The sequence below is a fragment of the Poecilia reticulata genome, linkage group LG22, assembly GCF_000633615.1.
Source record: "Poecilia reticulata strain Guanapo linkage group LG22, Guppy_female_1.0+MT, whole genome shotgun sequence".
Classification (NCBI taxonomy): Eukaryota; Metazoa; Chordata; class Actinopteri; order Cyprinodontiformes; family Poeciliidae; genus Poecilia; species Poecilia reticulata.
The window spans coordinates 9,840,276-9,856,033 of record NC_024352.1 but is presented as its reverse complement, the minus strand read 5'-3'; the positions used below and the strand labels follow the sequence as shown (position 1 = coordinate 9,856,033).

At 41.2% G+C, this 15,758-nt stretch overlaps 2 protein-coding genes across 2 annotated transcripts in view; one reads left to right on the top strand and one right to left on the bottom strand.

Annotated features, from left to right (window-relative positions):
- The window catches only part of cdkn3 (cyclin dependent kinase inhibitor 3), a 3,376-nt gene extending 2,269 nt beyond the window's left edge, over positions 1-1,107 (bottom strand). The window contains exons 1-4 of the mRNA XM_017302410.1: positions 998-1,107; positions 613-701; positions 333-388; positions 145-248 (exon numbers count right to left, since the gene is read on the bottom strand). Of these exons, the coding sequence (XP_017157899.1) occupies positions 145-248; positions 333-388; positions 613-689 (237 nt within the window). The 5' untranslated portion in view covers positions 690-701; positions 998-1,107. The remainder of the gene's footprint in view (positions 1-144; positions 249-332; positions 389-612; positions 702-997) is intronic.
- Positions 1,108-1,960: 853 nt separating this feature from the next.
- On the top strand, positions 1,961-12,852 carry LOC103458312 (uncharacterized). Its single transcript, XM_017302408.1, has 16 exons — positions 1,961-1,995; positions 3,160-3,276; positions 3,658-3,766; positions 3,921-3,965; positions 4,932-5,096; positions 5,187-5,287; positions 6,186-6,310; positions 6,919-7,039; positions 7,168-7,306; positions 7,421-7,525; positions 7,620-7,709; positions 8,985-9,130; positions 9,828-9,914; positions 10,026-10,701; positions 12,051-12,163; positions 12,669-12,852. The coding sequence occupies exons 1-16, from the start codon at positions 1,961-1,963 to the stop codon at positions 12,766-12,768; spliced, it is 2,274 nt and encodes a 757-aa protein (XP_017157897.1). The 3' UTR covers positions 12,769-12,852.
- The last annotated feature ends 2,906 nt before the right edge of the window (positions 12,853-15,758 follow it).

Below are 15,758 nucleotides of genomic sequence, written 5' to 3'. Positions count from 1 at the left end.
CCTCCTGACTCTGATTGGTTGTTTGGGGAAGTACATTTCTTCAGAGCACAGGAAGGAAATGGATCTTTTCACAGATTATCTGTCTCATATACATGGTAATAGTTCAAATACGTAAAAAAAAATATATATATATTTACATAGAAAGTTACATACTGCAGCTTTAATGTCTGATTTGAGTAAAGATTCCTCAAAAACTGCCTTACCAACATCTCTTTGCAAGGACCTGCGAACATCTTTATACTTGCAACCTGAAATAAGAAGAAATGTATTATAACAAAAAAAAAAAAATGTCTTTGTCCTAAAGTAGACCTTTCAGATCAACATGATTTTACCTGGCAGTGCACATATTCCAAGGTACTGTGAGCACTCAACTATGGACAGGGGTAACCTGAAACACAGTCAAAAATATTACAGGATAGTGTTTTTAAAAAAAAGTCCTAATATTGTGTCTTCTAGATTCAGAGGGACTAAACACAAATGCACAGGACAGTTTTTAGATTTTTACTTCCACTTCTGCTTTGTGTCAATGACAAAATTACTGAAAACTCATTAAACTCAATTTGTGGCCGTAACGAGGAGCCTTGGAGGGGCGGATAATGTTGCTTCATATACCAGCTAATGTGGAGCGGAGTCAGCTGCTCTTCTTCCACATCTTCATCAGAGGAAGAGTCAAACTCGGTCTTTCTCATGTCGTCAGACGCCTGAGAGAGAAGACTGGGTAAAGTAAAACAATAACAATCACAGTAGGTTTCACTGTCAGACATGTTATATCTACTTTATTCTTAAATATTTAAAAGGTTGKTTTTTTTTTAGTTCKAATAAAACGCCAGACGGTACAGACGTGCTAATGTCAGCTATCCCTCCGTCATTTTAAAAAAGTTTAAATTAAGCTACTAAAATAGTTATTCATACAACAGTCCTCAACAGCRAGCAGTTCTACAGTTTTTAAGATCTAAATGTGTATATAAATATATATTTTAATGTATTTATTCTCCACCTTCTTCGCTCTCTTCGTGTCCGGTGTTTTGACAGCCAGTTCAAGTGCTACGATTTTAAAACGCTACAAAACTATCGTCCAATCAGATTCAAGAGCTGACTCTTAACTCCGCCCACCGCAGCGCAACAGCCCGTAGTGGTGTTCGATTTGCWTTGCTGGGTCAAAGCAAGCGTGGGCGGAGTGAAGACGACACATCTCGAAGACTGTCTCTCAGTGGTTCCCAAAGTCGGTCCTGGAGGACCGGCATCCTGCGTGTTTTAGTGTCTCTCCCTGGTTTAACGCACCTGGATCAAATGATGGCTGATTAGAGGCYTAAGAAGAAGACTGACRTGCTGAAATKGTTGTTGCTACCAGCAGGGAGAGAACTAAAACATGCAGGATGCCGGTGGCCCTCGAGGACCGACTTTGGGCGCCCCTGCTCTAAAACTAAAATTGCGAACAACCAGCCTAAATTGTATATTTTAAATGTAAAAATAAAAAGAGGAACATCCTATACGATGCTAACTATTAAAACAGAGTGGGATTGTTGCGAATATTTTTACTTAAAAAGCTCTCTGCGTCCACATTGTACAAGTTTTCATATTTGTGTTCGCCGTTCACAACTATAGAATTATGTTTTGTCACATTTTATGTCACTCATAAGAAATATGAACTCCTTGCAAAAGTATTCACATTTAGTTAATGTGACAAAGAGTCAGCAAGGTTCCAACCTATGGCTGTGAAGTGAAGGGAAAATCATGCGTCTACTTGTATTGAGCCTCTTTACTCTGGCGCCCTCTGGTCAAATGTAGCCAAATTTCAGAAAGTCACCTATATGAAAAATAATAATCTTTATATGAATATAGATTTTTTTTGTGTGAAGTCTCAGAGGTTTGTTAATCAGAAAACAAACTAAGGCTGCACATAATCCCAAACACACCACTCTGACATTAAAACATGGTGGTGGCAGCATTATGCTGAGGGATGCTTCTCTTCAGCAAGGACAGGAAAACCTGTTGGTGAGATTGTCATTGAATTTTGGAAGAAACAATTGAAACTGCAGCCGAGGTTCACCTTTTAGCAGGGTGACCCCAAAAACGCGGCCAGAGATGATATAGATCGAATTAAATTCATTTGATAGAGTGGCCCAGTCAAAGTCCAGACCTATTTTCAATAATAACCCTCAATTCTTTTACTTCCACCTCACAAATATTCTCTATTTTGTGTCTTCCTACATGTAAACTCGCCCCAAAATGCATTTAAGTTTGTAGTTGTAAAGTAAGAACATGCAGAAAAGCACAATAGAAATAAAGCTTTTGCAAAGCACCATAATGTCTGACAAATGGCTTCCAGATCCATCAGGGAAATGCAACCTGCGCCACAATGGCTCTTAATAACTTTGGCTAAAGAAAAATAGAAAAAGATAGCTAATGTTTTTAATTTTATATAGCAAATGTAGCTTTTTGGGTTCTCAGCAATATTTGCACTGATTTTCCCACAAATACTGACACTGAAAGAGCCGGTAATATGTTGTTTCTAGATCTTATTTTTACGACGGTGTATCAGGCCACCATAGGTAGAAAAAGAACAAAAAAATAAATAGTTAGAACGCAGAAATTTTCTAGAAAAAACAACCAAAAACATTTCTGAGCTCCAAAAGACAAAAATTTACAGATTTGAAGATTTTGTTTCAAGTTGTTCCTAGAAAATGACTGAAATTAATCTAAAAATATTCTCAGTTATTAAGAGTTTTTAAAAAATCTGTCTTCAATGTAAATTTTCTCATGATTAGGTTGGAATCGATGTGCTATTTTTAAAATTTCATTATTTTCTAACCCACCAAAGGAAAAAAAGATGCATCCTTTTTTTTATTGCAAAATTTTATCTTTACCTTTATTTTAAATCCCAAAAGTAAAAATAAAACGGTGGTTCTTTAAAACTATAGAAATTCCCTGTATTTCCTATATTTATCTAAAATTCTTAGTCAAAACGCAACATTTTGCAGCTCTAAACCAGCTTCATTTGTCTGGCCTGACAGTAAAAGTGACTCTCCAGGCTGTAATGGTTGCAGACCTCTGATCTAGTCGATTCCTCATAGAACAATCTTTTATTATCATAGAAAACAACAGACGACCTCCAGCCCTCTGATTTGCAGTGTGCTTTGCATCCTTCCTCTGAGGCAGCTACAAGCTCTGCCTCCTCACAGGAGGAGACCTGCTGTGGACACGGAGCGGCACCAAGAGCAGCACCAAGAGCAGCACCAAGAGCAGCACACGACACAAAGCAACCGCAGGAAACGGGTGGAAACAGAACAGCTAAGAACTCCAGGACTTGAATGCACATTTTTCTAACTGGATGGAGAAACAGAAGAACGTTAAGCCAGGCGAGTGTTTTCCAACTCCTTCTGCAACACAAGTTATTTTTATTTGACGTTTTAGTTGAGAATAGCTGGATGGTTGTGTGTCCCTTACATTATAACGAGAATTTTTCAAAGTTTTGAGTGACGTTACAGCCCATATGATTACTAACATGTGGAATTTGATCAGCTAAAAACATCACCTGCTTTCTGCTGGGTTTTACTTGAACGCCTGTTTAAACGACAAAGTGTTTGGCTTTTTATTTTTTTAATTGAATTGAATTCGTTGTGTTTCTCCGGGTTCTGCCTGCCCTTCTGTTTGCAGATTTCTAAGGAGGGATCTTGGCTCCTGCAGCAGCTCCCCCTGCGGCTCTTTTGGCTCGCTCAGCGCTTCCTTAGCAGAGGGTCTGCTGGCAGGAGCAACATCTGAACAGGTAACACAAACACAAGAATAAATCCACCTTTTTCAAGTGGAAGCGGTTTTAGGCAGGCTTTCATCCCTGAAGCCGTCAAGACGGGCTGCTCGGTTTGTGCTCATCAGTCGCTGCGTGTTTGCAAACAGGCTTGTTTGTGTCCCTCTCTGCAAAGGTCATGAAGCCCCAAGAGGCAGAGCTCGTCTCTGAAATCTCAAAGGTAATTTTCCCGTCATCAGCCGGGCTCGGTGTATTTTAAGAGACGGTACACGCTAAATCCTTCCATCCTTGTATTTCTCTAGTGGCAGCAGATACAGCCTCTCYAGGGAGCAAGACGGTTTGATTGTAGCTTCATTTTATAAGTGAACGCCACAAAGTTCAACGTGTTTTATTGAAGAGGCAAATAATTGGTTGATAATTATTAAGGGGAAGGAAATGAAATATGTCTTTCGATGTTTTTCTCTAAAAATAAGATATTTTAAAAGTCAGTTCCTGTCTTTGGAAGCACATCTCAACCCAATTCACACATCTAAACTGAAATTCTTAGTCATATTGGGCGGTTTCATAGTCKGATTTAGTYTGAACTTTGACTAGGTCATTCAGACATCARTGTACTTTAATCTAAGACATTTCATTGTGGCTCTGTCTGTTTGCTCCTGGTCTAGTTCAGCGCAATATTTCCAYAAAGAATGACACTAAAAAGTTTTAGATCCGTTTTTCCTTGTCATTAAGTTGAAATTGTAATTTAAAAAAAATATTCATCCATTTTATGTTTATCTTGATTTTAAATCCTCGATATAAAAATGAAACACTGGTTCTTAAAAATAATGACGAGAATTTTCTTAAAGAAGATAAGYTGTCTGAAAAAGTTGTCTATTTTTGTCAGGTTACTTAAAAAAAACATGTCTCGACATGGAGATACTGTTTATATTGATATGGTAGTTTTCTTTTTGCAACGTTTTTTTCTTTTTTTTACTTTTTTGTGATGTAAAATAAAAACCATGCATCGTTTTCTTTTCACTCCCGTTTTATTAACTACTTTACATTGTGTTTTTTTTTTTTGTTTGTTTTTTTTCCCCCCACATTAAAATCTTATAAAACGCATTGAAAGTTCATGGTTGTGACAGGAACTGTTTCAGAAAAGATCRAGCCACTGTAGCGTCATGTTTCCTGTGTGCCTCCGTAGCTACAGTTCATGGTCACAGAACTGAAGACGGGCTTCACCAGCGCCCTGCTGGAGCTCGGTCGGATCCAGCATGGAGACTCGCACCTGAGGGAGGAGCTGGAGGAGAACAGGAGGAGCTGTCAGAAAAAAGCTTTCCGCTTGGAGGCGCTGGTYGAGTCTCTGAGGGTGAGGCGGGACGTGGCCGTCCGTCCGTCCAGCGCACGGCAACAGGGATCAACGTTTGACTGTGACTGGGATTTCTTTTTCCTCCCACAGGAGGAACTTGGAGTGCTGAGGAGTCAAATTGTGCAGCTGTACAGCAACAGGGCCGGGTCCGAGCCAGACGGAAAGAGCCTCACGTCCAAACCAAGAGAAAGGTACAACGGATAAGAAACCTGGAATGTTTACTCTGGCTTAGAAGGACGGAAATCCAAACGGGCATTTTGAGCAGGATTCTGATTTTTAAGGTTGTTCTTTATGTCATAGAGGGTCTGTCACGATAACAGATTTTGCTGGGCGATAAATTGTTCCAGAAGTTATCACGATAAACGATGATATTGTTGTCATGAGACAATTTTTAATTAATATAATGGTAATGGCAAAATAATAATAATAATAATAATAATAATAATAATAATAATAATAATAATAATAATAATAATAATAATAATAATAATACAAAAACACATTCTCAAACATCACTAAACTTTAAATTCTAATGAACATTTAGCACTGGAACTGGAAGACATTTTAAGTCTCCAAAAATAAATAAACAAAACAACAGAAACAACAAATAAAATGAATTGCAAAGTAAACAAAATTATCCTCCAAAAAGACTTTTGTCTCGTTTTTGGCAGAAAGAGAAAAACAATAAATCACGCCAAGGGAAGTTACTGAGTTTGTTTTAATTTATCATGCAATTAATTGATTTATTGAGTATTGTCACAGGCCTAATCATATATCTGTCATATATTATATATTACATTATTATAAGTRTTATATGTGCACACACATATGCAATGTGTGTCCTTTAGACTATCACTACTTATTGCTATTTATTGTATTTARTTAATTCATTTATTTACTTATTCTTGATTTTTGTTGTGTGCCACCTTATCTTATCTTATCGGACCATAGAGAAGAATTTWWWAWTTTTTWAATGTTTTCAGATTGGATAAATGCAGCAGGCAGCAAAACGTGTGATATTTTTAATCACTGAAAAATACGTCAGACCAGCTGAGAATCTCTCTCCATCTGTCTCCTGTCTCTTTCCAGCGATCCAGCAGAGCCAGCCGGTGTTTGTGAGTGTTGTGCTCCCCCACCGGCCTGCCTGTCCAGAGGGAAACTGCTCCTTCACTGCTTCCTCCAGGGTCTGAAGGCCGGGCTGAGCGAAGGAACAGGTCAGYCCCGGGGTTCTGAAATGTTCCGCTCCATTAAGACATTTGTATTTTTTGGATTTAAAAGCTTCCTAAATGGGATTCAACCACAATTTGGATTCAGCCCTGAGCAGGATTTTATTTGGGGTCCCACCGCACCAAACTTCTAAAAAAAAAAACGAAAAGAAAAAATACAAATAAAAAAATAGATAATTTATGCTTATTCATTAGCTTGTTTTCAACATGCAATTACTGTAAATTAGACTACAAAGGTTTTTCTGGGTAAAGTTACATTCAATTTTTTTGTTTTTTTTTAAATTTTTTTTTTATTCTGAGTTATTATTCAAAAATGTTTTTCTTAATCCTTCAAATTATTGAGGCCCTTAAAAGATAAACTACAAATATTTATTTTCAAGTTGAAATTCACGTGTGAGAAACAGAGCATTCTTGAGCGCCCTCTGCTGGCCAAACAGCCGTTTAGCAGCCATTCCTGGCGGTGGGCGCCTCCGGGCTTCACGTAAGGCCTCTGTGTGCGGACTGGACGTCCAGCTTCCGAACGTGAATAATAATCTGAACAATGAATAATGAAAATGAAATATTCCAACACCAGACTTCCATTTCTTGTTGCGCAGATGCTCGACACCAGGTGGCCATGCAGCTCCTGCACTCTGAGTGGGAATACGTGTCGACCCTGAACCAGCTGCACGACAAGTACAAAACCCCGCCAGCTCTCCAGACCACCGTAGAGCCGTAGTGAGTCCCGCCTCGGGTTAAAACTGGGTTAAAACCGCCGGAGAGAAAGTCGCCGCTTTGCTTTGTGTGACTGAGATCAACAAAGAGTCAGAGAGGTTTTGTTTTTCCCCCTCTGTCGTGTGACCCAGTCAGACGTATGTGAGGTTCGTGGAGCAGCTCCTGCAGCGACATGTGCTCTTCAGGAACACCCTGCAGGAGAGGCTGTCCGCCGAACACTGGAAGTCTCTGGTCGGCGACATCCTGGTGCAGCTCATCGGCCAAAACGACGTGAGATCTTCCGTCTTCCCTCTTTTTTTTTTTTTTTTTTTTTAAGTCGCTTCCAGACATTTCCGTCCGTCATGGCGGGCGGCGGGCTGCTGACTTTGACTTTTGGTTGTCCAGACAGCTTTTCCAGATATGTATCTCGAATACACGACGACGTTGGCGTCGTTCCTCTCACTCGAGTTCAACCGGCTGAATCAGCAAGGGAAAAGCCTCCAAACACAGGTAGGTGACGTGTGACAATGTGCTGACCTCACACCAGTACAGCACAACTGGGAGGACATGGTCGCCAATGGCAACTTTCTGGTCGTTCCCACAGAGCGGCCAGATGGAGAGAGAGGAAATAAAACTGCTSTCTTTGCTGTTGGCTCCTGTTGCTAGGATYCACAGCTACCTGAGTCACATCCAGGTGAGTTAGTGAGAGTCAGAATTTAACTTTAATGTGTTTCACGTCATTAGATCAACACAACATTGTGCTTAAAGGGAAGTTAAATATCGCTGTGACTCATATTCATTCAAGACCATCCAGTGTTCTTCTACCACTCGTGGGCATCTACCATCCAGTAGATGCCCACGAGTGTTTACGTGGGCATCTACTGTAGCGGTCTGTATTACAACGAATTTGAAAAAAGCCTCTGACTGAAGGTACTCTGCTTTTCTATGAAAATATTACAATGCAAATTCAGACGCGTGGCATGCAGTTCTGTTCAGCCCCCACGAGTCAATACTTTGTGGAACTGCTGAAGAAGAGTATGCCCCACACCATGACCCTGCCACCATCGTGTTTTACTTTTGGGAGGAGCGAGTTTGGATTGATGTACAATGTTAATTTAGCTAGCGTTTTGAAAACAGGCTACAAGGTTCAGTTCTGGTCTGATATGAGGAGAGCCATCCGGTGCATCGTCTGTCAAGTGACTTCATCTGACTTTCTTTAAAAAGTGCGTTTCTTAATGGCAAGACTAGTACAGGATGTTTGTGCATCAGGGAGTCTTAAAAAGCCTTACAGTGGTGTATCTAAGTACTAAGGCCTTAAAAATTTCAAATTCATTTTAAAAACCGTGAGTTAGCCTTAAATACACTAAGCACAAGTCTGAAATTTAGCCATGGCAGGACTATTTAATCTCTTATGTAGTTTTGTTTTTTTGTGGCAGTAATTTGAGGTTTGTGCAGACACCTTCAGTGTCTGGAGGCGGCGGCAACTAGCTGCTACAAACCTCTGCTAGCTAGTTAGCAGGCTTTTTTGCATCTCTCATAGGTAAGTGTATCATCACTTGGTTGGACAACATTTGTTTTTGCCACTACCTCACTATTGTTCCCAGCCAACGTGAGTCAGCAGGATCTCTCAATCGTACCTTATATTTATAGTTCTTTTGGTCTTAAATTTCCTTCAGGCTGACATTATAAAAAGGTCTTTAAAAGTCTTAAATTTGGCTCGCTGAAATTAACAGACTCCCTGTAATATCTGTACTTGACTGATTCTGTTGATGAATTTCACTGGGTTTCATAAAAGAAACAAAAGAGTAAAGTCAAAGTCAATCCCAGAATTGAGAATACGCGAGTTTGAGGTTGCAATATGAACACGGAAAGGGATTTTTGCAAGCTAACGTACTTACAACGATGCGTAAAATGTCAACTGTTTTACAATTGACTTGACTTACAATACTTCCTTACGTTCCTGTTGAAGAACCTGCTGCAGTGGACCGGTAAGGAGCATCCTGACTGCAGCCTGTTGCTGGGGTCTGAGAGAGCTCTGAGGAGCGTTTTGTCCCGCTGCCACGTGATCTTGGAGGAGGACGTTCGATGGGAGGAAGATGAGGAAGCTGAGCAAAGGTGAGGAAGTACAACAGGACAGAAGATATTAAATGTTTTTGGGCAGTTCTGTTGAAAAGTTTATATTTTCTTTATTTGGGGCTTTTACTGATGTTTTTGGGCCGTTTTTTTCTACGGTGGAATGATGATGCACCATACAACAAAACTTGGTGCTCGAGCCTGAATTTAGTGTGGAGTTATTTTGAATCCTTTGACTTTTAACTTCCAACAGAGACCAACTAGCTGAGTGGTGATGTTAAACTGTCTCCACTGGGGACAGGAACACTTCCAGTCCATGACTGGCTGGAGCTTTGGTGATTCCAGGATTGATCTTCAGCGTCTTGACCGATTCCCTTTCATATTAAGTTGGGTCAGATGGTTGAAACGGGGAGCTATAGCTGGACATTGAGTCCAAATGCACTTTAAAACTGGATTTGGAGATGGCAAGACAAACTTCTCCAGTGGCTTCGACCTCATTTCATTTGTAACATTATGAATTATGAATCAAGGCTGGGTTCATGACAGGAAACCAACCAATTTGAGTTCATTCTACCAATTCTGCCTGGATGAATTCTGCATATTTAATCAAACACTATTCATTCTGACAACGTGTGAATTAGAGTCATGTTTTTCATTTTTTAGATTTCATTTTTTACCTTAAGTCTTTAAATGTTAGCCATAATTTGTTGCTGAGAGATTCATTCCCTGACGTGAACAGCTGTGATGCTGCAGTCGCTGCGTCCTCCGGAAGCTGCTGCACCAGGAGCCAGCAGATAAGAGAGGAGTCCAGCTGTGCTGCTCAGAGGTGTGTAGACCTTGGCGTTTTTGCAGTGGCTTTGAGATTTTGACGATTCAAATCGGCGTCCAAAAGCGGGATTTCCCTGCTGAAAGTCTTTTTTTTTTTTTGTTGTCTTAGAGATGTCCAGCCGGCTGCTCCCCTCACCAACGGGGTGGATGGTGGTCACTCCATGCGCCTGGAGTGCTGGTCCTGCAGCCCGGTGAGGAGGAAGGGCTTCCTGAGAGACCGGGCCGCCCTGAGGCAGCCCGTCTGCCACTGCGGTCATGCGTGCTGCTCTCTGCTCGCTCCGGACGCCGCGGGATGGGGAGAAAACAGCGACTCGGGTCAGGGCACCTTCAGCCAGCCCACGGTGAAATCCACCAACGACCCGGAGACGACGCACGCAAACAGCGAGACGGACGACACCTCCGCCTTTGACTACTCCTCCGTCACCTCCTGCAGCCCGGATAGCACCCTGCGCAGGGAGGTGGTGGACACCAACAGCGGGGACGACGAGGACGACGAGGACGAGGAGGACAGCCAGGTGCCCGTGCTGCTGAAGCCCTCATTCAGCCGGCAGCAGCAGGAGCAGCCGGCGGGGGAAACCAGAGGCAGAACTGTGTGTGTGAGGTGGCAGATTCCCAGATTCACCCCTCACCCTCCTGTCAGGAGCCCCGCAGGGCCGCATGCAGATGGACCGACGCCTTGCCTCATCAGTTCCTTTGGGAAGAGACTGGTCAGCCTGAGGAAAGGGTCGCCTCCTCCACATCTGAAAAGTGCCTTCAGGCCCATCTGGGACGATCCATCCAAGCAGGTACTTCAACGTTTTGCTTGTTTGGATCCAACTTCTGTCTTGCTAAAGAACTTTTAGCTGCAGAATGTTTTCATTTTCATATCTCGTTGCTGATCCTCAATTAGAGTCCTGGACTTGGTCAGTCTAAGATGCTTTGATCAAAGTCATTCCACTTTTTGGCTCTGTTTTGTGCGTCTGTCTCGTAAAATCCCAAGAAGCAACACTGTCTCTTATGGTCATAACTTGACAAATTTCAGAACATTCTGGATATATTAATACTTTTGCACTTTATCTATAAAAATTCCCCCTGCTGGGAATTAAACGCCATTGTAGTGGATTATAACTATGCTTTGGACCTCATACTTGATCCTCAGAATCCACATTTTCCACATTCTCCTTTTAGATGTTTCCCTGCTTCTACACATGTAATGAAATTGAATGGGCTCCAAAAGGACTTCTGCTGAACTTTATGCCAAACCGATTGAATCGTGTCACTTAGGTGTGTTGGAGCAGGTACATTTCAAAAACATGACTGACAGTGAGTCCCGAGGACTTTAAGGAACATCCTGGGATGGGGAAACATGCATGTTAGCTTATTTGGTCTTTCTAACTTGGACTTAGGTATGTGTGTGTGTGTGTGTGTGTGTGTGTGTGTGTGAACCAGGTTCATATATCCTATTTCTGTCTACAATGTGGGGCTGTGGGGACATTTTCTCGGTCTCGATGAGGGAAAACACTGTTTTTGATGTAGAGGTTAGGTTTAGGGCTAAGGCGTGAATTGACTTTTGGTTAGAGTGAGGCCTGTGATGGTTAGGCTGTAGAAAATGAATGGAAGTCAATGTAAAGCCCCTACAAAATACAAAAACATGACTGTGTGTTTGTGTAATGTGTGGCCTTGTTTTTGATACGGTGTAAGAACCATTTTCCTAACAAATACTAGGTAGTGAGGAGCAACTGCTGTTTAAATGCTGTTTTTGGGTTAGTTGTTAGGTTTAGGGCTAAGGTTTGAATCGAGTCAAGGTTAGGTTTAGCGTAAGGGTCCAAATAAATTACAAATGAACAAAAGTCGATGCAATATTCGTGAAAATAGGATGACAAATGTGCGTGTGCGCGGTACACACTCCTAAAACCAATCCCCAACGCCCCGCGATGCAAGAAGAAATGGAGATTGTGTTGTTTGGCTCCCCCATGTGGCCAAAAGATATAACTGCAAAACAAAGTCATTAGTTTTTAAAAATCGATGCATTTATAAAACAATAACTTAACACTTATTCCTGTGTTCTAGTTCAGATAAAGCACATTGACATAATGAACCCTCTATCTGACGTCCTTCCTCTGTTCTTTTAAATGTGAACGACCGTCTGGATCAGGCCGATTCTGCTCCAGAGAGGGACAGCAGACCTGCTGGGTTCGTTCCAGTTCCAGCTCCAGCTCCAGTCAGGAACAACTTCCAGGCTTTCGCTCCCAGCAGGGAAAACCTGAGGTAACCCCAGTGATAAATGATGCACTGGCTTCACATGGAAGATGAACTACTGCGCGATTTTAAAGATTTAAAAAAAAAAAAAAAATTACTGATTGTATTAGAACTTTTATTTCATAACGCAAAGGTGTGTACACGTGTTTTAATGTCAAATCTAACAAGCGAGATATATAAATAGTTTATGCTAATATATTCATGTTAAAATAAATTGTAGATTGACAACATGTCGCTTCTGGCATCATTCTGGATGGATCCTTTTTCTATTTGTCCAGTTAAAATGGGCGGTTTTTATTTAAAAAAATAAATCTGTTGGTTTCCTGGATCTGACCATATTTTTAAACACTTCACACACCATATGTGTAGATGAGGTCACAACGATAATTTGGTTTTATGTGATGTTTGTTGCATCATCATTCCGCCCAGGAAGAGAAACATTTCAAATGCGACATTTACGGTTCTGAGTGAAGGAAAACCAACCTGAACTTACTTTGTGTCTTTTTGTCCTCAGACCTGCGCCTGGTCAGCTGGGAGGGACCTATGGACCAGCTTTGGACGGGGGAGGACTGTGGGACAGTGAGGACAGCGAGGGGCCTTGCAGCACAGTTTGACTTTTTGCAAAAAAAAAAAATGGCAGAACATCTAGATGCTCTTCATTTCAATAAATCCATTTGAGATGTTTTGTGTGAGCAACACAAATTGCTGGTCTGCCTCTGTGGTTGAATGGACCTCCAGGGTCACAAAGCTTCCCAAATTCAGCTTGAAGGGATTTTCTGAAGTTAAATATTTGCTAAAATGCTCATGCTTTATAGCTGGGACTGCATAATAAAATAAAATCACTTATTAGTGTTTTATTATCATCTAATAGCTTTAAGTTAAGCCTCTTATTTTGAATCTGTTTTTCTAACAAGTCGCCCAATCTGACAGGCTAAAAAAGAAAAAAATAACCAGCGGCTCTGGAGGAGCTGCAGAGAGCCGCGGCTGAACTCGACCTTTAAGAGCTGGAGGAAAAAAGCAGCTTATTGGACAGGAAATCATAGGAAGTTCAGTTTGCCACGTTTACATATATAGACAAAAACTGAACATATGATCTCCCTGGTGAAACACAGTATTGGCACCATCATGGTCTGGAGATTTTTTGGTAGCACCTTATTTGAAGGTATGCGCATAAGTGACATGACTGTCATAAACATGATACAACACCTGTTATGAACATGAAGGAGTCTTTACGTTTACGACTGTTGTCATCAAGTGTTCGGCAAATAATCACATTATTAATGCAAAGTTGACCATTTTAATGCAAATTTTAATAGAACTTTGCATTAAAAGTGTCATTATTTACCGAATTCACTTCATGACAACATTCATGAAGACTCATTCGTGTTTATAACGGGTGTTTTATCATGTTTATGACAGTATCACATTGGTCTCATGCACACACCTTCAAATAGTGCTACCAATTTTTCTTCCAGCCGTGATGGTGACGACTGGATGATGGATGAAAACAAATACAAAGGAGACCTGGAGGGAAATCTGATGACTAGTCTTTCCTTTCCGTTTCTCTGCACCACTTTGCTCTGGCCTACAACAGGCAACAAAAAAACCTGAGAAAATGTCAACAACTTTATAGTTCCAGTACATAAAAGAAACAAATGAGAAATAAGTGGTTCAGTACAAAATAAGACTGGGTGATTTATTAATCTCATCAAGATCATTAATACAAAGCAGTTAAAAGGCCACATACCATCAAACAAACTGATTGCTGGATCAAGCTGTTACAGTGCCATCAACAGAGAACTTAATAGTTATTTTGAGGGTGTGGGTGGGTGGATGTGAGAGGGGCGGTTTGAAACGACAACAACAAAAGAGACCTTGGTAAGATCAACCCCATCAATACTGACACGGGAACCTCTGAGACGGGGAAAACGAAGACGAAACGACAAAGTGTTCTCACATGAAACCAGAACGAAAATCCTCCCAAACACCGCGTCGCAGGACTAGTTTGAAAAACTCCATCCTCCTCCTCCTACCTGAACTCGAAGTGAATGAGCAAAAATGTATTTATTTATATATATAGTTTTTTTTAAAAAGAGTTGTTCGTGGCGATTAGCCGCCGACCGAGCGTTTGGGTGACATGGAAAATGTCAGAGAAATAAAGAAAAGGAACAAACTGAGGTGGTAGACTTGTGTCTTTCCTGGCCTGATCTGTGTTGCCCAGGGTCACTGCATTTACAAACATTCCTGTGACAACTGTGGCTCTTAAACAGTACAGCCTAAAGTGCACAAAGTGTGTTACTCCCAAAAAAACACACACAAAAAAAACACACAAAGAAAAACAAAACAAAAAAAAACACCCCCCAATTCTTTACTATGCGCCAAAACATGACTTGAATATATTCCATTGCAACTTTAATACTACTCCAACCTCTGTTTGATGAGCGTAAGCATTAAAAAGTCTTTGAAAGGGAGATAAAAAGGCAATTAGTAGGATGTACAAAGTGAAGCACGCGTCGTCTGTGTATGTAAGTGCTTGGTGTATTAAACTGGATCGTTTCCATTGCTTTGAAGCACCAGAGGGGGAAATGAATGGCTTTTCCTGGGAAATTATCGCAGTGGCTGAACTGGAGATTGTCTGCAAATTAGCAACAGTGACCTGTTTTTTTGTTTGTTTTTTTTTTAGCCCACTGTAGCAGCGTTGGATTTTTAAGAAAAAGACTGGGGGGAAAAAAGGGTGGATGATGGTATGTTAAGACGAAGGGAGGAGGGAAAGATTTTCACTTTATACAAATGACTCAGTTAGTGTATACATGTTATATATACACACAGCATGAACAAACGTACTATTTTTTTATAGTGTATAGCTTTTGTTCTAAACATTACATAGGCAAGTTTTTTTTTTCCTTTTTTAAGCGTTTTAGACGCCGTCTGCTTTATTTCCGGAAAGTAGAAAACGAACTAAAAAGGCACATCCGAGCGCGAGGCGTGGATCGTTTCAGTCTGTCTGAACCGAAACCAAATGTTTCAAGCCAGAAAAAAAAAAAGAGGAAGAAGTTGGGTTAAAAAGTTCCTTTTTTTTTGTTTGTTTTTCGTGGATTTCAGGCATCAGGAGTAGCCGCTGGGGGGAGAAAGAGAGAGAGACAGAGAGAGAGAAGGGGAGGAGCAGGAGGAGGGTGAAAGGCTGAGCCATCCTCCTCCTAAAGCTTTGGTGGGGGGAAATGCTTCCAGTGCAAAAAGTCTCAACACAAATAAAGAAGCTGGAGTCGAGGGCAGGAGGAGCACAGTGTCGGACAGCGGCGTGACGTCCGGGTGGAGGAGGAGGGCGGCAGGTGGGCGGGGTCGGTTAGAGTGAGGTCCGTCCAACCTGAACCTGCTGACTTTGCCCAACGCTTTGTGCAAACGGAGTGTTCTTGGCTCAGCTGTCGTGTCCGTCTGGGCCAATAGGACTGGGGTCAGAGGTCACCGCTGTTGGATTTTTCTTTTAAGAAAAAAAAAAAAAAAAAAAAAAAAGAAAGGCAACATTTTTCTTTTGTGGCTGCAGAGAGGCTTTTAGGCAAACAACCTCCAAAACAAATAAAAACAAAACAAAGACAGTTTGCTACTT